The 22310-nt window shown below is 40.8% G+C and overlaps 1 protein-coding gene across 17 annotated transcripts in view; it reads right to left on the minus strand.

Annotated features, from left to right (window-relative positions):
* CELF2 (CUGBP Elav-like family member 2) overlaps nucleotides 1-22310 on the minus strand; it is a 939267-nt gene that overhangs the window by 360686 nt on the left and 556271 nt on the right. For 6 of the 17 annotated variants that reach the window (XM_051820873.3, XM_070055758.2, XM_017347667.4 and 3 more), the window contains one exon: nucleotides 12689-12754. The exons of 5 other annotated variants lie outside the window; for them this stretch is intronic. Coding sequence is in view for 6 of the 12 variants with exons in the window: in XM_017347672.4 (XP_017203161.1) it covers nucleotides 6686-6792 (107 nt within the window). In the remaining 6 variants the exon portion in view is untranslated. Of the gene's footprint in view, nucleotides 1-6685; nucleotides 6839-12688; nucleotides 12755-22310 lie in introns of those variants that run through there. 6 more of the 17 variants (XM_017347672.4, XM_051820876.3, XM_017347671.4 and 3 more) reach the window with 3 other exon arrangements.

A 22310-nucleotide genomic window follows, 5' to 3' on the forward strand; every position in this document is an offset into this window, starting at 1 on the left:
GACAAATGCTACTTTCAAACGAGTGAAAAGATTATGGAATTTATAAACCAAACCTGTTGGATTCTGCACTTTATTATGTTCATGAGTTGATTGACACTGGGGCCAGGTGATTTAATTTTATGATTCACCAGCTAGACCTTTGTCTCATGCACAACTACTACTTCCTAGTATGGATGAATGGCTGAAAAACCGAAGCCTACCGTGATCCTCAGATGAGATGCACAATGTGTTAACCTAGTTATTACTACAGCAATTATATAACCAAGCTATTAAAGTGACATGTAGGTTGAAAATACATCAAGGTTTTGAGCACAGGAAATTTATTTTTTTCCCTATAATATGGTTCAAATCTCTAGCCATTTTTAGGCAGTGAAAGAGGTTTTTGAAAATCCCAAATGGCTTTTTATTTAAATTTGCTTTTGATGCTAATTCCCATGAAGTCTATTAGGAGAATTTTTTTTTCCTTTTTCTTAAAAAGAACTACCCCAAATCTTCATGGAAATGTGGCATAGCTCTATCTACCCAAGTTGAGAGAATGTGCTATGTCTTTTCTCTATTGCTGAGTGCTTCCATGCTCTGTTAATGTTAATAGCAGCATTTGCCCTATTTCATAGCAAAATGGCAAGGTTCAAGAGGAGGGATGTGAATGGCTGTGGGGTGTGAGGAAGGAAGGTGATTAAGGCAAGGGTTTTGTCTTGCTCTGCTTTGATAACAAACATAAACGCTGGTGTTCTAATGACATCTTCCCTTTCGTCTGCACTCCTCCCACGCTGCTCCTCCTTCAAGGCCCAGTTCAACTCCCTTTTCTCTGCAATTTAACACTGGATGCCTTCTCACCCACTGTTTTCTTGTTGTCCCATGAGTGTTGTGAGCTGCTTGAGGGCCCAAGCGAGGACTTTTATTGAACACAATACATACATTTGTTGCTTGATTGATGGGCTGCAGTATAGCATATTTTGGAAATTGATACACATAAAAATCCACATTTTCATCTCATAATGCTTGAAAAATATAAATATATATAATATAAATATATCCCTTCCAATGTTTGTTCCCATTATACAGATAAAAGCCCATGAGAAGTGAGGCATAGGATGCTCCAAGATCGAACAATGAAGTAAAGACACAGAGAGAAGTTAGAACTCAGGAGCTAAAATTGCTTTCAAGGATTTTGCCTTTCTTATTCCCCAATTCTTTCTCTTTCATCACCATTCTCCATTTTTCCGAGACTCTTCCCCAAACAGCTTTGGACAGTAAGGAAGGTTAAACACACGGTAATTTAGGAAGGCCTGAGCACCTGAAATGCTAACCTCTGAGCAGTGGTTTGACCACAGATCCTAGATGATGGCTTCTTACTGAATTGTCCGCTGGTAAAAACTAGGAGGCTTGCACTAACCAAAGCCTAAAGTAGAAACCAGTACCAGAGGAAGCTATGGTTCCCAAAGTGCCAGTCCCAACCACCACAGGTCTATGTGTCTATGGGCCCATGATTTAACCCCTCTCAGTCCGAGTTTTTTCACCTTTGAAATGGGAATAACACCTACCACTGACTTTCAGATATCTTTGTGGACTAAATGATACAAGATAAAAGTAACCACAAAGTGTGGTGCTAGACATAGAATAAACCATTAGTAAATTTTATCCTTTTTTCTTAATTCTATCCTAACATTCCCCCCTCCTAATCTTTGATGAAAATTAGAACAGGCAGTTGGAACAAGAGAAAACTAGTTTTCACCCTATTATTCTTTGTAGCATTGGAGTTTTCACTGATAAATCTAGGCTCTGCAACCAAACCTGAGGGAAGAGAAAGGTTAAGGTTTATGGAGAGCAGGCTTAGAGCTTGTGGGTGTGGAATGTGGTTCCCATGTCCTTTTATCAAGTCAGTTATGAAAGACAAGGTCAAAATGGGTTCTCACTGATGGGCCAGGAGGTCCTATCACCCACCACCAACTTAGTGAGTTTCAATTACAGCCAGGATCTTAGAGCATATATAAATGTGCAGGTAAACTCCTTACACACCCCAAAAGAGAGCTGGAGTCCCAGACCAATGCATTCAATAAGCAAGACATGAGAAACATAGCAGGGCCTGAAGCCCTGGTGTGACTGAGTTGGACAGTTTTCCAGCAGTGGTAAAGAGCAGCTTGTTGGTTTCTGCGTGGAGAATCAGCTATGCCCAGGCAAGGCAGTGCACACACCTGCTAGAAGCCAGCCATGCTGTCTGTAAGTTCCAACCCAGAGCTTTTACTGACTTCAGCTGCAAGCTTTCTTAAGAAGAGGATGGGAAAAAAATGCCACCAATCTTGCAGGTGTATCAGCCTCATAACTTTAAACCTCAAGCTTTTCTTCACCCTAACGACAACATTTGTTGAAATTAGTCATTTTGCAGGAAAATCTGTTTAAGTTTTCTCCGGGGGAATGCTGGCAACCCGGCTTCATAAACCCCAGTGATTCATCACCATCCTGAACAGCCAATCACGGGCAGGTCAACCCAAACGGGCTGAGGTGGCAGGAGCTCATGTTGCCCTCAGAACACATGTCACTCTGGGCTTGTGTCACCTTCTCTCCACAGAGGCCATTTCCTGGGAACTTGGACAGTCTTGACATGCAGGGAAAATCACACGGAAGAAATCTGAGGTCAAGATCAGCACACTTGTAGGTGATAATCACTAATGACATTCCTTGAAGGGTAAGTTTGGGAACAACGTATACTTCATCCCAGACCAAGGTTAGGCAGCCACATCTCTGAGTTTACTGCATGTTCAGTCTCTTTCCCTCTCCCTTTCTCTCTCTTTCCCCCTTTCTCCTCCTCTCCCATCTTGCTTCCATCTTAGTCTAATATCTGTAGGTAGATGCCATTTGATCGGACAAGCACTTGAGCTCTGGAATGCACACTTCCTTGTAATTCTGAATGAGTAGCAGCATTGCACTCTCACCCATGTCTTCCCTCCTCAGACACCCTCTTCCCAATATCAGCTAGGTAAAAGGCAACAAGTTTTAATCCCCTCCACATCTCTGTCTTGTCTACAAAATAAAAGTCACTGGTAGTTAAGAAAAACTCCCAAACCCCATGACACTTAGGGAAGCAATTGATAGTTTTATGAAATGGGACCCATCCTCTCCAACGCATTCCCCAGGAATTACCAAAATGTTAGACAGAAATGCAGTAAAGGCTAATAAACATGCTACAGAAAGGCATTATTGCCGCTGAGTGAACTCGTTACCCTCCCCAGAGAAGTACAGATAAATGCTATGGAGCAGAAGATGCCTCTAAACAAATTGTATTCTGTTAATGACTTTCACAGAAATCTCTACACCAGAAACTAAGCTGGATTTCCTAATGCCCTCACTACCACAATTATAAAAAATCAAGGTATGTTTTTCACCTACAAATTCTGACGCCTGAACTACAGAGCCATCATTCCCACGTAACATCCTTCCTTCTGAATTCACCTTTCTTTTCATCAACCTGGGTGTTTCCAGGGCTGTGAGCAATGAACTTTGCAGCAGCCACATTCTCACCTAATTAACCCCCCTGATTACAATAATTAGTATTGATTCACTCTTTGAATCACTTCCCAGGTATACAAGCACAATCTACACTTGCTAAAAGTTCTAGATATGAATATTAATAAAACATTCCTCTTTATTTTTCAGCCCCAGAAAGATAGTTGCAATTGTTTATACTTATATTTTCAAAACCAAAAACGGTCAGTTTTCATTTTAACAAGTAAAAGAGAATTTTAATGCACTGAGATTACAGATCTCACTCTGTGGTCTGCTGAATACCCCTACGTGAATATTCCCTAGGCTCCTGTGTGAAGAGACTTTGAGAGCAGTCATTACTCTCTATTGAAAGGAACCATTGTCCCAGTTTGACTCTTCTGCGATTTCTTTTCTGCAGGTTGGGGCTTAGAATGAAGTTTTATTTTGACATTTGTTTCGGTCACTCCATCCAGTGGGATCATCACAACAGAAGCTTGTAGCAGGATACAGATTACAGATCTTGTTACTATTGTGGAAATACATGTAGACAAGTTTGCCAACTCCTGGGAATCTCACACCTTTTCCCTCAGGTTAAAGGAAAAGACAGCTGTTTGATGGATGCTGGAACGTGGGGTGGGGTGGGGTCGTCCAAATTCTAGAAGCTGGTAATGGATCAAATCAACAGAGAAGTAAGCCAAGTAAGAAGAGATTCCCCTTGTTTCTGCACCTAACTATGATCACCCAGGAAATCAAAATGAATACATCACAGTTAAATAATTGGTAATTCAGTCAAAAATTCAACATGGAGGTTTCCAGGAGATTTCTTTATTGAAATGGGCTAATGACAAGCTGCTAGAGAGGACAGACGACTTTCTTGAAATTCACAAGAAATCAGCTGGCAACCTTTGTCTTGGAATAGAAATTTCCCATGAAAGCAGAATCTGGGTGTGCTAGTAACGGCAGGTCAGTCTCAGATCCAAAGCTTCACCAATTACTTTTTATGAGCTCATCCTAAAAGCAATTATACGTATACCCGATGGAACCAGCAGTTCAGATCCCATAGGAAGTGAGAGAAAATAAGTATGCATTTAAAATCTTCTCCCTTCACAATGGATAACTTTAAAAATATTATTATACCACATATGTATGTTTTGGGTGCAGCTTGGTTCTAAAAATATTGTCAATATTGTCAGTACTTGAGAAGGTGATCACATTTGTATCAGTAATTCTGCATTAAATATTTCATAACATTTCAGCTGAAATTAAACATTTTGAAATTCATGTTCAAACTCTTAAAAATAGCTAATGTTTCCAAATCATGTTTTCCCAAGTAATACATCTTGTTCCTTATTTACTGGGGACATCACAAATTTGCACTAAAATATAATCCAAAAGGAAACACCTGCAACTCAATATATTTTTCAAAAATTTACCTTTTAAAGCGAACTTCTTTCTGTTATTTAAAATTAAGTCCTAATCTTTCCAAGTTTACTAATGCATTTTGATATATTGTTTTGTCACAAGCAGCTAATTAAGCAAAACATTAGATAAGATATATTCTTCATGGAAATCAGCCTTAGGATGATGTTCTTGTCAATCAGTTTTCCTTCAGTATTCAAGGGCCAGTTCTTTTACCTCTAATGTGGAAATAAGACTGGTTTCAATATTTGAGAAGTTTGAAACAGATTTTTCTATTTTCTCTTTCTAAATTCTCACTGCCTTCACCCTAGAAATGAGTGTTTATCTTACAAAATGAAAGGTATTTGAAGAGGTGAGAAACATTTTTCCTGAGTAGAAATGCATTTTATGAGGATATAGGCATAAATCAAAAATCAATATATCCCACAGAGACCAAATTTTACTTAACAACTTAATAGGCTGTATAGTAATAATTTGCCACCAAAATTGTGATGGGAAAAAGTCTTCACTTGTCCTTGAATTTCTCTACTCTTTATCTACATGGATGCCCAAAGGGGGAGGTTCAGACTATAAATTATAATGTACTTAAACATTAAAAATATCCCTTTTAACTTCTCTTTTATGGCACGTCCCATAAGTTCATCAAATGGCAAATTCAGAATCCCCAAGCATTCCATAGTATAGAGTCGGGTCTAATCATAAGGTATTTGCCAGAATGATAACGGCATTACAAGCATTCTCAATCAATAAGTTTTTTTTTCTTTAGTTAACAGAGAGGTAAGCAATAAATCTCTAACTTAATCCAACCAACATAGCTGCAAAATGTAAAGAGCTCCATGAACTGTAGATACTAAATTTTTAAAAGCATAAAAACACAAACAAGCAGCTATAAAAGCTTTTCATTCTGTACCATCTATACAAACAAGATTATAGGAGATAAAAAGGGTGTTAAAAAAGAAAAAAAGAAAAGCAAAAGCCCCAGACATGCATTAAGCTAGTTTGACAGCTCCATTGTTCACCCGGTCCCATTGTCAGCCCCAAAGATGTATTCAGTGCTACGATGTCTGCTAGCAAATAAACAAAAGACTACATTTTTCAAAGCAGGATGCCAATTCTATCATAATTCTCTCTCTGCTTTCCGAAAGGTCAGTGGTGCCTCCTCCTTGGTATGTGATAGAACCCCAACACAGATGCAGGAAACAAATATTTCCCTGCCAAACACGGGGACCCAGGACGCCATGCATGAACAGAGGTCTCGAGCAGGTACACATTTTGGCAAACAGGATAAAGTGATCCAAACCTGGTAGCCCGGGAGGACTATTTAGGTAGGCTAAGTCCAGATTAGAGCGGTATTTGGAATGCAAGTCTAATATGGAGTCTCCTCAGCTCCTTTTTCGGCGATTATTCCATGCAGAATGCATAATAATGAAAGAGCCTTAGACATTGCAAAGGAAAAGACAAACCAAGTGCCAGATTCAGAGCCCTTCAAATTATCCACTGGCCACTCATGAATAGCGGCGAGCAAATACATGATCTGCTTTCAAAAGGCAACTAGTACAAATAGAACTCGCACACAGCAGTCCTGCTCCTTTCTCTAGCTCGCTCTCTCTTTCTCCCAATCTCTTGGTCTCGATTCCGTTTCCCCCTCTCTCTTTTAGATTCTTTTCTTTCCCCCTTCTCTTCTAGGATAAGGAAGCTACTTCATTCGGAGTATGATTATCGTCTTGGCCAGCTCCAGAAACTAGGAAAGCATACATTAAAAACAAAGGACACAACAACATACCTTAAAAGCAGCTCCTCATTTCTCATAGTAACAGCGGATTTGGGACAGCGCATGCCTTCTACACTGATAGTCTCAACAAAAGCCAGTTCAGAAGTGCGCTCAAACATCAATGCCACAGTCGCTGCTCACTAATGCGCCCTCTCCTCTCTCTCTTTCTCTTTCTCTCTCTACCCCCCCAACACACACACACACACACACACACAGACACACACACACACTCTCTTCTCTAGTCAAATGCTGAATAGTAGGAGCAAAGGGGCTCCTGCAGATTCAGTAAGTAGAAATAATCCTCTCTGACAAGTTATGTTGTCTAGGCATATTTTTACACTAATACACTGTGCTGCCTATAGGGGTCTTGTTTGCATTCGCTCAAGCCTGGCTGGTGTTAGTTCCCCTAATTACCACCTTAAAAAATTGGAGAGAAAAATAAACAACTCATTTACCTTTCTCTTATACACCTAATAGCAAAACCAATTTCACAGTTTCCTTTTGCTACCAACTATCGCAAGCATTGCAGATGACTAAGGAAAGATCTGGAGAGGTCAGCGTGCTAAAAAGGATTTTTGCCTCTCTTTTCTGGGACACTGCATTCACAGTTGGGTTCATCTGTTCCTCTCCTCTTGTGCTCAGGAAGAGTGACAAGGTCAAGACCCTTAGCCCCACCCTGGGTCATGGATGCAGAGGATAGAGAGTTGGGGGGGGGGGATCTGGAGATATTTTAACTCTGTGTTCACCAGAGTTCCTGTAAATCAGAGAATAATTCACCTGAAGCAGAATCTCGAAAGGAGAATGGTAACACAAAGATTGCTTGGCCACATTAAAGCCCTAATCAACACAAGAGCATCATTCTCAAAAGGCCAATGAGAAAAATCTGCTTCCCTACTTCATTATACTCATTGGGTTTTGCATATACAGTTAACCAGGGAAACACACAGTTTACTTCTGTTTATTGGAATTAGAAGATTCCATGCAAATTAGCCAAGTAAATATCAACTGAAACCCACACATGCACACACTCACACACACAAAAGATTGGATGCCACGTACTGCACAGTCATCCAAAAGTGAAAGCACCACTCGAAGAAGTGTGTGCTGACCGGAAGTTGAGGATGCTCTCAGCTAGGATGGAACACCAACTGAACAGCTCAAAACAGACCCGGGTCACTGAATACTGTGTCACTGCCATCCTGTATCAGCCTAGCTAGGCATGTCAGCAGCGATCTGCACAGGAAAGCATTGGTCAGGATAGTGACAGAGTGAATAAAAGAGTCGTGGACTCAGTTTCCCACCTACTTGAAGATCTGGAACACATCTCAACATCTTGCTTGATCTCTGAGCTCTAAGGTGATTTTAGCAATGACTAGGGAATGGAAAATGTTTAGGGGAAAGGAGAAGGAGATGAAATTTCTTCAATTTCTGCTGCACAGTAATCTTGCTCAGTGTATCCACTGGACTGAGGAAAATAAGCAAAGGACAGCAGTTGCCATCCCTGTGTCTAAAGGTTACTAAAAAGACATGATGAATCACTTGACAAAAGCCAAATTATGAAACAAGAGCCTGTTCCCTAAAACAGCCCTGCTTTGACATATCCTTGTTTCACAACAACATATGAAAGTTAGGGAGTGCACATATAAAAATGAATGACCTTGCCAGAGAATGATATCATACGAAATCTAAGATTTTTTTTGAAGTAAGAAAAATGTCATGTAAATGAGCTTGGAGCCAGAGAGACCTTGAGGAGATAAGAGTGTGAGCCTATTCCCCTTGTGACTGTGCTGAGCGCTGGGGCGGAAGTCTCTTAACCTCTCTGGGGTGCTCTTTGCTCTGGCAGTTAAATGGGGGCAACGAATGCTAATTTGTTTTAAAGCACATAAAGAGCTTGTAATGAAACTGGGTGTGTTCAGCCAGCACAAATATTAACAAAAAGTGGAATGATTGGACTGACATTAGCCATGGGTTTTGTCTAGTAGAGAAAGGCAAAAATATGCTGCTCAGATACACAGCCCTTCCCTGCATCCTGCCTTATAATTTCTAACAGGCTACACTACAAGGGAAAGACTAACACATAACAATGATGCATTCCTTTAATTGTAAATAGATTCTGAGCACTGGAAGCCAGGGCTGTGGCAAATGTGGCTATTCTTGCATTGAAATGAGTTATGCATCTTTAGTAGTAATGACTGAAGCTGAACAAGCCATTACAATGTTCCACTCTCTATGCTTTCTCCTTTCGTTTAGGGACCTTGATAATGAGAAAGCTGTTGAGGAAAGAGTTGAGTGGTTGTCCAAACTCCACTAAGATGACAATTGAGGACCTTGTGTCTACCAATTGTATGTTTTGAACCTGAGGTTAAAAAGGTAGGTGGAGAGAAAGAAGTCACATTATTTCTAACACTTAGATATTATATGGTAACTCTTCGACCCCAAATACACATTGAATCAGTCTTTGCACTTCTTAATGGACCCAATAGAATATCTTTATATAGCTGGTACTTAATAAATATTTGTTAAATAAAGTAGGAATTCTTTTTACTGTCATGTGGATTTAAAATATATTCTCTCAAAAACAAAAAAAAAAAGGGAGAAGGAAAAATGTAGGATGGAAAGAGGGAAGAAGGAAGGAAACATAATTATGTTCTTAGAATTGTATCAATAAATCACATTGAATGTTAAAAACTAATTAAAATTAAAATAAAAATTAAAAATATATAAAAAGACTTAGACATAAAAAAGAATGGATTTACCTTTAAACATTGGAACTTTGGGGGAAAGGATCATTCTATTTTCAAAAATCCTTCTTGTAGTTTACTCAACAAATATGTGGGGGAGCCCACTTTTTAGTCTAATCCAGACATTGGGTGACACAGATGTTAACACTGAAAAATTTCTTTTAAGATATTGTGTTTTAGCAGCTCATTTAAATGACACTCTGGGGCAGTCAGAGCAGGTACCCTTACCTCCTTGGCTGAAAAAGTTCAAGTGCAGAAAGATCCAGTGACTTATCTACAGAAGATGTAACAAGGACCAAGCTTAGGGGAACTCAGCCCACAGTGCAGCCCAGTAGCCCATTGTGCACAGCGATTCACAGATACAAGGCATGGTGTTTGCTTATTTTCGATATTTATTTGAAAGGCACAGCATTGGAGTAGAGAAAGAGAAAGAGAGAGAGAGAGAGAGCTCCATTTGCCATCCGCTAATTCATTCTCCAATAGTTGCAATAGTCATGGCTGGGCCAGGCCAAAACTAGGAACCAGAAACTCCATTTGGGTCTCCCACACGGGGACAGGGGCCTGAGCACATGGGCCATCATCTGCTGCTTTCTTGGGCTCTTGAGCAGGACTTGAACTGCTGGACCAAAATCTGGCTTTTTTTTTTTTGTTTGTTTGTTATTTATTTGAGAGGCAAGCAGAGAGAGAGAGAGAGAGATGCCATCTACTAGTTTACTCTTCAAATGTCTGCAATGGGGCTGGGCCTGACCAAAGACAGAGCCTGAAACTCAATCCAGGTCTCCCATATGGGGAACCCAATTATTTGAACAATCATTACGACCACTCAGGGTCTATATTAGCAGGAAGCTGGAGTCAGACACTGAAGGCAGGTACTCTGATATGGGATGCAGGCATCTTAACCACTAAGTCCAATGTCCCATCCCATGATGTGTTTTTTAAGGAGCATTTAGTATAATGAATTTAATACTTTTCTAAACTTTTACCCAATTTTTCATGAACTTACCATATATTACTATAGTAGTAATCTTACAGGATAGATGGTAAATTACTGAAAAATAAGTAAAAGGGTTATGTGCTAGATTCTGGTACCACATAAATTCCTTTATTTCAAATGAAGATTGAGCTGAGACTATACAGACTAACCACTTTATAGACAAATTATAATGTTTTTCAAAGCCATCTACAATATGAGTTAACCTTTAACAGTATTCTTTACTAGTAATTTGGTTTGTAGGGGAAAGTTTCAAAAAATTTCAGCAGCAATTAACAAAGAATGGCAACATCAACAAAAACTTACATTGTCTTGATGCCCTGTATATCCAAAAACAAGTTCTTAACTATATAGATTAAATTTTTAGCTAATATGCAAATTTAGTCAAGGAAACTGGAAAACTGCTGCAATATGGGAATACTAGTGATGAAGTTAGAATCATCCAGCTTCTTAACCTTTCTAGATTTGAGCTTCAAAAAAGTTTTTAAAGGTAAATTATATAGGTAAATTATATAGGTAATTTCCAGAATAAAATGCCAAATTCTCAAACACAACACTAATGACTGCGATTTTTTTTCTCCTTCCTCTGCTTTGCCTTTGCATTTTGACATTTACACTGCAAAAAATAGAAAGCAATTCAATGGAAGTATATAATATGAAGTATGATAGGGAGGTGGGGCCTGGCAGGACAGATTCTTCCTTTGATGAAAGGCAGCACACTACCAAAATCTAACCTGCCTCTTGAATCCTCACCCTACAAGAGAAATCCTTGGATGAAGAGGCAACAAGGACATTACATCTATTTAGCTGTTAGTTTCAGACACTGAGAATTGCTGGGTTTAATTAAGAAACATACCATGTCGTTATGGAGAGTGTTAAGAATACACAGAAAACTACTGAAGTCAATATGAAGCAATGATCAAGGTCTAAGAGAAATGGATTTGCAGCATACTATATGCATGACACACAGTAGGAACTCAACAACATTGTTCAAAATTTATCTTTTTTATTTTTATTTTTTGACAGGCAGAGTTAGACAGTGAGAGAGAGAGACAGAGAGAAAGGTCTTCCTTCCGTTGGTTCACCCACCAAAAGGCCGCTACGGCAGGTGCTGCACCGATCCGAAGCCAGGAGCCAGATGCTTCCTCCTGTTCTCCCATGCAGGTGCAGGGCCCAAGCGCTTGGGCCATCCTCCACTGCCTTCCCAGGCCACAACAGAGAGTTGGACTGGAAGAGGAGCAACCGGGACAGAATCTGGCGCCCCAACAGGGACTAGAATCCAGGGTGCTGGTGCCGCAGGTGGAGGATTAGCCTAGTGAGCCGCGGCGCCGGCCTAAAATTTATTTTTTATTTACTTGAGAGACAGAGTTACAGAGAGAGAGAGACATAGAGAAGGAGAGACAGAGAGAGAAGTCTTCCATTCCCAAGAGCCCTACATCCCAAGTGGACATTCCTTCCACAATTTGTGGAACCATTTCCTCATTTTCAAAATGAGATGTTTACTAGGATGAAGGGATAGATGGATGAATACATAGAAATCATAATTGTAGAGCCCCTTAGAATGATTGAGTGCATATTTCTCAATAAGGAGGTATAAATAATAAATTATGGAGTACTTACAACTCCATGAAGCCACTTGAAAATAGGTACTAGATACATTCAAGAGGTATTATTATCAATAGTAATAAGGACTGCTGGCTGTAAAAGAAAGAAGACACCAAGAACTGGCTTTAGAGGGTTAGGTTATTTCTATGTAGGTACAGAAGGCTCTGTTGACAAAAATAAGGAAGTAAAGAATTTCTCATTTAGATGTGGGGCATTTCAAAAGTTCTAAGTTCATTTTGGAGCAAAAATGTTTGAAATCCATGTATCCAAGGGATCGTCAAAAGTCCAAGAAAAATGTGTACTATAAAAAAACTGCATGGATTTAAAAATTTTTGCACCAAAGTAAACATATATTTAGTTCCATTCCCCATTAACTTCTGGGAAGACCCTCATAGACTACCATAAATAGCCTAGTTGAGGAAACAACTAGCTTTGTTTTGTGAACTCTTATAACATAGGCAACAACATGTTCACAACCGAGTGGTGATTTTTCAGCAGGTAGATGGGGAACTTTCGAGAAAGCCACTGGAGAACATACACAAGTTAAGCATTAATGTTTGTGTGGAAAATGGAACAAGTGGATTATTGCTGTTTTTAAGGGAGACATATGCACAAGCTCAAACTGCCATTTTTTCCTCAGGGAGACTATGTCACTTGACCCTTGTATATGCATCCTACCTGTCGATGTAGAGTTTCGGAAATCGGGAGCTCTCTCTGCTTTGGTGGTTTTGATCCTAGGGAATCCTAAGAAGTAAACAGTACAACATTAACAAAGACCATGGGTGGAACAGATTCGCTTTCCTTTCTGGAAAGTCAGACCAAGATGAGGATTTGTGTGATTATATGACAGGATGAAAAGGAAACCCAGATGGTCTAGGAAAGGTGATTTTGAAACTGTCACAACACATTTATAGCTCTTATGGAATACTCAGGCACTTTACATACTGCATTTCTTTCTATGTCACTCTCTGAAATTAAGTTATTTACTTGTTTATTATCTGTTTCCTCCATCTGAACCTAAGTTGCATGAAAGAAAGAACTTTCTCCATTTCAACCCCACTATAGAACAACATGTGGCATATGGTAGAGACCTAATAAACATTTGCTCAATGGCTGGATTTCTTTGTGAGATATTCTTCTTGTTAAGTTTCTTAGCCTCAGTAGCTGACAGCTGTATTATTCGGTTTCTGAAATACCTAGCAAGCTCAAGGAGGAGCGGTTGTCAAGTCATTAGGCTAGAAGCTGGGAGCAACTGAAAGATTAGGAAGGTTCTGTTCTTAACTTTAATGACGTTACATGTTTCTTGAGATGGAATGAGAATCTTATCATTTTCATATTTTTTTAAACTTTAAAGCACTGTGTATTGTTACATAGACATTAAAGTAATAAAACTATTTCCTTGATTACTTTCAAGTAAATACTCAAGCTTCAGATTGAAAGTTGAAGGCAGGTAAGACTGAGCATTGAAAGCGAGACTAGTAAACACGATTTTCAGAATCAGGGGTCACCGGAGTTGGAAGGTGATTTTTGTGGTATCTTGGAAAAAGCAAGTGTGTCCTTATGGCCAGGAACACGAAATCAGAAGTCATTCTCACTTTTGCTTCTTTTATTCTAGGAGCAAGTGTATTTCAGGTATACAGCTCTTCAGTTAACTGTGCCTCTGGCCCAAGTGTTGGCCTCTCCTCATTTTTCCCTTACTATCTTCATTCTTTTTCCCTCTCACCTCACTGAGATATCCAAGTTACATTCTTGTTAGGCCCTTCCTCTGCCTACTATTCAAAACAAAACAGTACATGCTACTCAATGCCACATACATTTCCTTAAATCAGTTCCTAATGAATTGTATCCTCACTTTTTAAAGTGCATTAAATTTTATTTTGTTTTACATTACCAGGATAGACTTTAAACATTACTTTGACCTCTCTATTCATATTAAGTCTGTTAATGCTGTTGTGGTGTATATGATAAACGTTCTTCTAAGAACATGACTAAGTCATGGTCTTCAAAAAGAGAGCTCTTGGCAGGTTCCCAGAGGCCAGAGGGTAATGGAGACAAGGCAGAAAGTAGCCTTGGGCCTAGTGAGCAAGGCCACTGCATTCCACACTAAAGACTTTGGCAACAAGAATCCATTAAAGGTTTTCCACTCTGGAATGGTAACTCTGGCTTCAGTACCAAGCAAGAACTAATAACAGGGAAGAGTCACAAAGCAGGGAGGAAGGCAGTGAGGAAGCCAGTAAGCAGGTAAGAGATGATAAGGCCTGGGACAGAGGTCCTTTTATTTGTAGACCGCTGCTTATTTGTCTGGCTTGTCCTAGATGATTCATTTAAGATGAAATCGCTAAGTTATCAGAGCAGCCCCAAAAGTGCATATTACACTTCTGAGGGAATCCAGGGCCTTGGAAATTAAGAGAAGTCCAGGGTTTCTTAACAAAGCAAATGCAGTTAAGTGGCAGAGATGGAGTGAAGCTTAGCTCTCTTCATTAGCCCACACTGCCTAGGCGGTAACCACTGGGAGAGCGGATTCGAAGATATTTTAGTGGTAGAATCATGATGTGGACAACTAAATGGGTGGAATGAAGAACGCAGGGGAGTTGTTGAAGATCATTCTGATGTTTCCAACATGGACAATTTGGCAAATGATGATACTATTGACTGAGAAGGACACCAAAAAAGGTAAAGTAGTGTAGATGGGGAAGATAAGTTATTCCACCGAGAATAAACTAAGCTTGCGATGCCTGCAGGCAGATCTTCCGAGTGGAGGAGGCAGTTAGAAATACTGCAGAGGATGAGATCAGCCAGGAAGAGGGTTGAAGATGAAAAACGAGAGTTGGACCAAGACCAGAACCCTGGGGGGGAATCAAAACTTGAGGAGGAGGCAAAGGAAGATGCTCCAGTGAAAGAGAGGATAAACATATTACAAAAGCATTTAGACCTAGTTAGAGAGAGAAAATATTCTCATAGAAAGTTATGAGTTACCTTGCCATCTATGATCTCATCAATTATTTGTTTGGATGCTAAATGAAAAAGCAGGGCAGTACAAAACAAGAGGCAGGAACATTTAAAAAGTTTCAGAAACCAGCTGGGAACTGGGACAATCACCCTAGCAGGCAGCCTAGTTTTCAGAGTCAAGATACTTCTGTGCTTGCACACTCTTTTGGAAAGGAGACCAGGGGAAGGGAGTTGAGGCAGACCCCAGAGGTCACAGACAAAACTCTTGCTTTCACTTACACTGGCCAAACGTTCAGCTGCTTGCCCTAACTTCTGGGACAGAAATAAACTTTTGCCAGGCTATGTTTCACTATCTCCTCTAACTCATACCTAAAAAAAAAAAAAAATACAGGGGGAAGGGGCAGAAGCAGGGGACTGCATCCAACTTTCAGGTCTGCAAAGCAGTGGTACAGAACAAATTTATATGCTTTCAACAGGCAGGTTGGATCCAAGTATTTCCAAAACGCAACATCAAAAGTAGTTGTTGAAGGTGTCTGTGAATTTTGCCTGATAAGGATTCCAAAACTTAAAAGGAATTATAGAACTCAATGTAATTTGCTGGGTTATTTGTTTTACACCTTTAAACATTTCTAGTTAAGTATTATATATTTAATATATATATTAAGTATTATATATATTATATATATATTATATATTTACAGTACCTGTAAGTGTTCATTCAGCTCAATGAATATTCACAGACTGAACATCTTCATGTAATTAGCACCCAAATCAAAAACACCTTGTGTCCATTTTAAAATCCATAACTAAAGTATCATTTGATGGATGTAAATAGATGCAAATAAGAATCAATATGAGAAAAATTGCCAGAAAGACATTGGAAATCAGCTGACCTATATTTCCTGCACAATGTTCCTACCTCCCACCATCTATGTTATCCTACTCCAAGCCACTATAGCTTGAGGAATGTCCCTAACTCTTGTCTTTCTGGGTCTAACCCATGCTACCCATTTCAGCCACAGTTAATACTGAAATTTAATTATAGCAGTCTCCTGCTTAGAACCCATCAGTTGTTTCCCCTTGTCATTCAGATGAAGTCCAAGCCACACAACATGGCTCAAAAGACCCACCTATATCTCCAACTCCTGTCTCAGGGTTTCTCAACTGGCATAGCATGCTCTTTGCATCCCAGACTCCCCATTTCTCAAATGCGTAATTTCTCTTGCCTCTGCCCTTTAGTTCATGCTGCTTCCTATTCATGCAAAACTCTCCGTTGGTCCTCACCCCCTCACTAAGTTTATTTCTGTGTATCCTTCAGGACTTGGCTTAAATCTCAAAGCACTGAGCACAAAAATAGGTGCTTAAAAATACTGGCTGGCTGCACATAAGCAGAAGTCGAGGACATCATCTCAGTAGCAATGGAAATACAGAGATGTCATAATATGGTTCCACTTAAAAAAAAAGGGGGGCCAGTGCTGTGGGTTAGCAGGTGGAGCTGCTGCCTGCAGTGCCTGCATCCCATGTGGGCGCCAGTTCATGTCCTGGCTGTTCCACTTCTAATCCAGCTCTCTGCTATGGCCTGGGAAAGCAGTGGAAGATGGCCCAAATCCTTGGGCCCCTGCAGCCGTGTGAGGGACCCAGAGGAGGGTCCTGGCTCTTGGTTTCAGATCGGCACAGCTCTGGCCATTGTGGCCAGTTGGGGAGTGAACCAGCGGATGGAAGACCTCTCTCTCTCTCTCTCTCTGCCTCTCCTTCTCTCTCTCTGTAGCTCTGACTTTCAAATAAATAAATAAATAATTCTTTAAAAAAAAGAAACCCCATGATGAAACAAACACGCCATACTTTTTTTAAAAAAGATATTATCATGTTAGTTATCTAAAACCGAATTCCACTATTGAGGATTCAAACGAGCACTAGACATGGCACATGACTGCAAAGAACTTAGGACCCATTTAAAAAAACAACTTACATATACGAAACAAAGAACAATATAGAATTCACTGCTATGGGATTTTATGAGCTAAAAGAGCTCCTAGGAAGGAGAGATGACAAGAGCTGACTGGAGGAATCGAAAGACTTTCCTAGCTAGACAGGACTGGGGGGAATCTGGAAGAAGTATGCTTTCCATTGGATAGGACCTGGTGGTAAAGTGTTAGAATCTCTCATGCAAGACACTGGTCTGAAGATAGGTTATATGGGGGACAGTCAAATCAACCCCGAAGAATACAGCATGGATTGACAAGGGCGGAGAAACAGACACTGGAAGAGTGAGGCCACACCTCAAATCTTGAAAAAACAGGCAACGGAATCTGGATTCAACATAGTAAATGATGGAAAGTCTTTGTCATTTCTGGATCATTAGATAAAAATTATCTCTGAATATGCCAATGAGAAGGTGAAAAACAGTCCCAGCAGCTGGTAGCTGACAGGTGGACCATGATGTTCCCAAGGAGACTCTCACAGAACATAACAATCAGGCTTTGAGACCATGGTGGGATGAAAGACAAGGAGACTACAACCACAAAAACAATGACAGAGCCCCCCACTTCTTCCAACCACTTCTTTACCAGTGACAACCCTAGCCCTGCTTTAACCTTTCCACTGTCTAGATTAAAAACTCCCAAGATAACTCCATTAGTCAGCTGAGGCTGCCATAACAACATACCACAGACTTTGTGCCTTAGACAACAGACACTGATTTCTGACTGCTCTGGAGGCCAGAGGTCAAGGTCAGGGTGTCAGCAAGGTGGTTTCTCCTGCAGCCCCCTCTCTGCCTGGCTTGTGAACAGCCTGTTCTGTGTGCCTACACATCCCTGTGTCTCTTCCTTTTTTTTCCAAAGATTTATTTATTTTATTTTATTTATTTGAAAGGCAGAGAGAGAACGAGAGAGAGAGAGAGAGAGAGAGAGAGAGAGAGAGAGAGAAATCCTCCATCCGATGATTCACTCCCCAGGCTGAAGCCAGGAGCTTGCAGTTCCATCTAGATCTCTTATGTGGGTGGCAGGGGCCAATCTTGGCCCAATACCTGGGCCATCTTCTGCTGCTTTCCCAGCAAGGAGCTGGATCAGAAGTGGTACAACTGGGATTCAAATACCAGGCCTTCTTACTTTTAATAAGGACACTAATCTATAGGACGAGGGCTCCACATTTATGACATCATTTGCCTTAATTATTTTCTTAAAGGCCCCATCTCCAAATACAGTCATATTTTGAAGTACTGGGGATAAAGACTTCAATATATGAATTTGGGGGAGGACATAGTTTGGCACGTAACCATATCCAGTTCTTCCTCATAATACTCAGTATAGTACTGACCTCCATGACCTTAAAATCTGAGAATCACACAGCACCGGCCCTATTAAAAAGTAAGCCCCTTCCCACTCCATTTACCTATGATGCCCTATCATATCCTTGGCACATATTTTCCTTTGCTGTAGCAAGTTAAATAAACCCAATTTGGACTACAGGTGTGTTCCTCGTGGCTCTGTCTGTAGGGTCTCTCTGCCAGGATCTTCCATATTCCTAGGCTTATCTTTCTCATGCTTTGGGTCTGCCTAAAGTGTCTTTCCTCCTTCCTGGTTAACTCCTGCTCATTTTTCAAGATTCCGTTCAAACATGACATCTGCCTGAAAGCATTTCCTAATTTATTCTTTCTAGTAGTTGAATTAAACACTTCTTGTGCTAGTTTTTGTAAGTGTTCACTTGACTAGGATGAACTACATTTTCCAGAATTTACTATCTATTTACTTAAAGATTTTTTTTAAAATTGTATTTGAAAGGCAGAATTAGAGCGAGAGCGAGAGAGAGAGAGCGCACGAGAAAGATCTTCCATCCACTGGTTCACTCCCTAAATGGCCACGATGGCTAGGGCTGGGCCAGGCCGAAACTTCCTGGAGCTTCATCTAGGTCTCTCACATCTGTGTTGGGGTCTAAGCACTGCGGCTATCTTCCACTGCTTTTCAAGGTGCATTAGCAGGGAGCTGGATCAGAAGTGGAGCAACCAGGACTTGAACTGGTGCCCACATGGAATGCCAGCATTGCAAGTGGTAGTTTTGCCTATTACATGACACCAGACCCCACAACTTACTTTTAAAAGAAATGTATCTCATTGCATCTAGTCAGGATTTTTTTCTTTTATGGCTGAATAATATTACATCATGTACAACTGGAGATCATTATGTTTAGTAAAACAAGCCAGACCCAAAAGGATTAATGGTCACAGCTTTTCTCTGGCTTGTGGTAGTTAAAATACACAGCATATAAAAATTTACTATATATGAGTGAAATGAATATTTTTTGATTTGATTATGGTTTGTAGTCCTTGTCTATATTTCTGCTGAACAGTGATTTTTAAACTTTTTTTTTAGAATTATTTATTTGAAAGGTAGAGTTGAAAGAGGCAGAGGCAGAGGGAGAGAGGGAGAGAGAGAGAAAGAGAGAGAGAGAGAAAGAGAGAGAGAGAGAGAGAGATATCTTTCATCCACTGATTCACTCTCCAGTTGGCCACAATGGTCAGAGCTGTGCCAATCCAAAGCCAGAAGCCTGGAGCTTCTTCCAGGTCTCCCACATGGGTGCAGGGGCCCAAGGACTTGGGCCATCTCCTACCGCTTTTCCAGGCCATAGCAGAGAGCTGGATCAGAAGTGGAGCATCTGGGACTCGAACTGGCAGCCATATGGGATGCTGGCACTGCTGATGGTGGCTTTACCTGCTACGCCACAGCGCCGGCCCCTCTTTTTAACTTTTTACTTATTAAAATTTTTATTTAGTGGAGCATTAATCCTTTGACTATAAAGTAAATTAAAAATATGTCATTTCAAAAATTAAAGAAAGGAGAGAAAGAGAGAGCAGGGAGGGTGGGAGAGAGGAAGGGAAGTATCATATTCTTAGGATTGTATCCATGAACTACGTGGAATTTGTTCTTTGATATTAATAAAAATGTATAAAGAATGTTTCTAGTTAGAGTGAGCCAGCGGGAAGACTCTGGGGGGAAGGCAAGGACAGAAGGGAAGCAACAGTCATCCTGCCGCGCGCCCACACTGCTGCTGACCTGCTGACTTGCTTCCTTTGGTAAAAGCTACACCTGGGCCTGCAGGTGCTTTGCTTTCCCCTGGTTCCTCCTTGGGCTTCTCTGACTTCTGGGCCAGGCATGTGTTTAGCTCCATCATCGAGGTCACAAGAACTTGACAGAGGCAAAGGCCACAAGAACCAACAAGTGTTTCAGTGCATCCCCCAAGGAGCTCTAGCTTGTGTTTGGGGGGTTCATCTGGCCCCTGATCGTCTGTACCTTACCACCTTTGGCCAATGCACTTGAATTGCCAGCAGCAGATGTACTGAAAAAGCTGGTAGAGACTGCCTAACCTAGTGTCACCTCTGTAAAGTCAAATCCCTGTAACAAATTATCTATCAATCATCTATCGATCTATCTTCATCATCATCATCAATCATCTATCTTCCATCTATCCATCATCTGTCTTTTGATTCTAATAGTTGTGCTTCTCTGGTAGAACCCTCACTGACACATCCCTCCTCTGAAACGTCTCTCTATAGCCTGAACGTTGAATGTTTGCTTCTCTTGTACCATCTGTCACACTTTATTGTCATCATTAGTGTGGTCGATTGGATTATTTTTCTTCAAGCTCTCCCTTTACCATGTGACCTTATAGTGCGCAAAAGCAGCTGGAATATATGTGACCACTCCAATGAGGCTGAGTTTGACAGTGTGACCCGCTTCAACTATTCAAATGTCAGCAGACATTATGTTAAACGTGCTTCTGTGGTTTTGTTGGGGGTCTTTATGCTTATACCCTGTCATGAGAAAAGTATGCCTCTTCTACCTGGGCCCCAGAATGAACCCATGGGGAGGTCTGAGTGGACTCACAGTCTGGAGCCTAGCTCAGCTGACTCACAGCCTTAGATCTGTCAAACCATCATTCATCTGCACACTCATCAATGCAAGAATAAATGCTTCTTCGGCCAGTGTTGTGGCGCATCGGGTTAACACCCTGGCCTGAAGCAATGGCATTCCATATGGGTGCTGGTTTGAGACCCAGATGCTCCACTTCCGATCCAGCTCTCTGCTATGGCCTGGGAAAGCAGTAGAAGATGGCACAAGTCCTTGGGCCCCTGCACCTGCGTGGGAGACCCAGAAGAAGCTCCTGGCTCCTGGCTTCAGATTGGTGCAGCCAATTAGGGAGTGAACCAGCAGATGGAAGACCTCTCTCTCTCTCTCTCTCTCTCTCTGCCTCTCCTTCTCTCTCTGTGTAACACTTTCACATAAATAAATAAATCTAAAAAATAGAATAAATTCTTCTTGTAAATCACCGTACTGTGAAATAACTAGTATATAATGTTATTGCAGTAACTGACTAGCAAGTTTGCTTTTTCACCTTTGCTGCCTTTAGAATTGGCTCTTTGAGATCAGGGACAGTGATAACTTCTATATCTCTAATGCCCAGGAAGGTGCCTATTACACAGTAGGTGCTCAATAAATGTTTGTTGCATAATAAGATAAACAAATGACCAAATGATTGAAGAACCACAATGCAGGCAATAGAAGGCATTGCAAAATAGCATTTTAGGAAGGAGAAACTGATAGAAGTGTGTGGGAAGGAAGTGAGTCCAAATGCAAGTAGTAAGTATAATGTGATCTGTGTACAATTATGAGATAAAAGGTTATCTGCCTTTTATTTTCAGACGAGCAAAAGTTCAAGAGGCCACTGGAGTGCCTTGTGACTCCAGTAATCTTTGAAGAGCATTTTTTTTCACTATCTCAAGTCTCTGGGGGCGGCTGAAGTTCCTGTCTGTAGGCACGGATAATGTTACTGAAATTGACAGAAGATGAAAAGCTAGAACCTCTTCTAAAACAAACAAAACAAAACAAAGAAAACAAAACTGGGAAGTAGAACTTTGCTATTCTTCCTTCAGATAACCTTGTCTCTGTGTAATCATCGAATCTGATACATGCAGTTTGCTGCCCCTTTGACCCACTGATGGTTTTTGTTGGTGACAGGTGGGTGTGACACCACATCTGAGACTCTCAGCCTGGTCACCAGAGGTCCTTGCAGCCCCTTCTCCTCAGTTTCCTCAGCAACAGCTTCCCAAGTGAGACTCTTGTCACATTCCCTTAGTGCGTGTGTCATTGGCCTGTCATTAGGATCGCTCCTTAGGAGACAGTTTGAAGGATGCCAAATTTATTATAGCTGTCTGCAGCTGAACTTTGCTAACCTTTTTCTTACATTGCATGAATAACACACACACACACACACACACACACGCACGCACATGTGTTCCTGCACACACACTCCCAACACAAGAGACACATACATGTTTCACGGTATTTTGGAGAACAAA

This window comes from Oryctolagus cuniculus, chromosome 13, assembly GCF_051225735.1.
Source record: "Oryctolagus cuniculus isolate XC-2025 breed Fujian yellow rabbit chromosome 13, ASM5122573v1, whole genome shotgun sequence".
NCBI lineage: Eukaryota > Metazoa > Chordata > Mammalia > Lagomorpha > Leporidae > Oryctolagus > Oryctolagus cuniculus.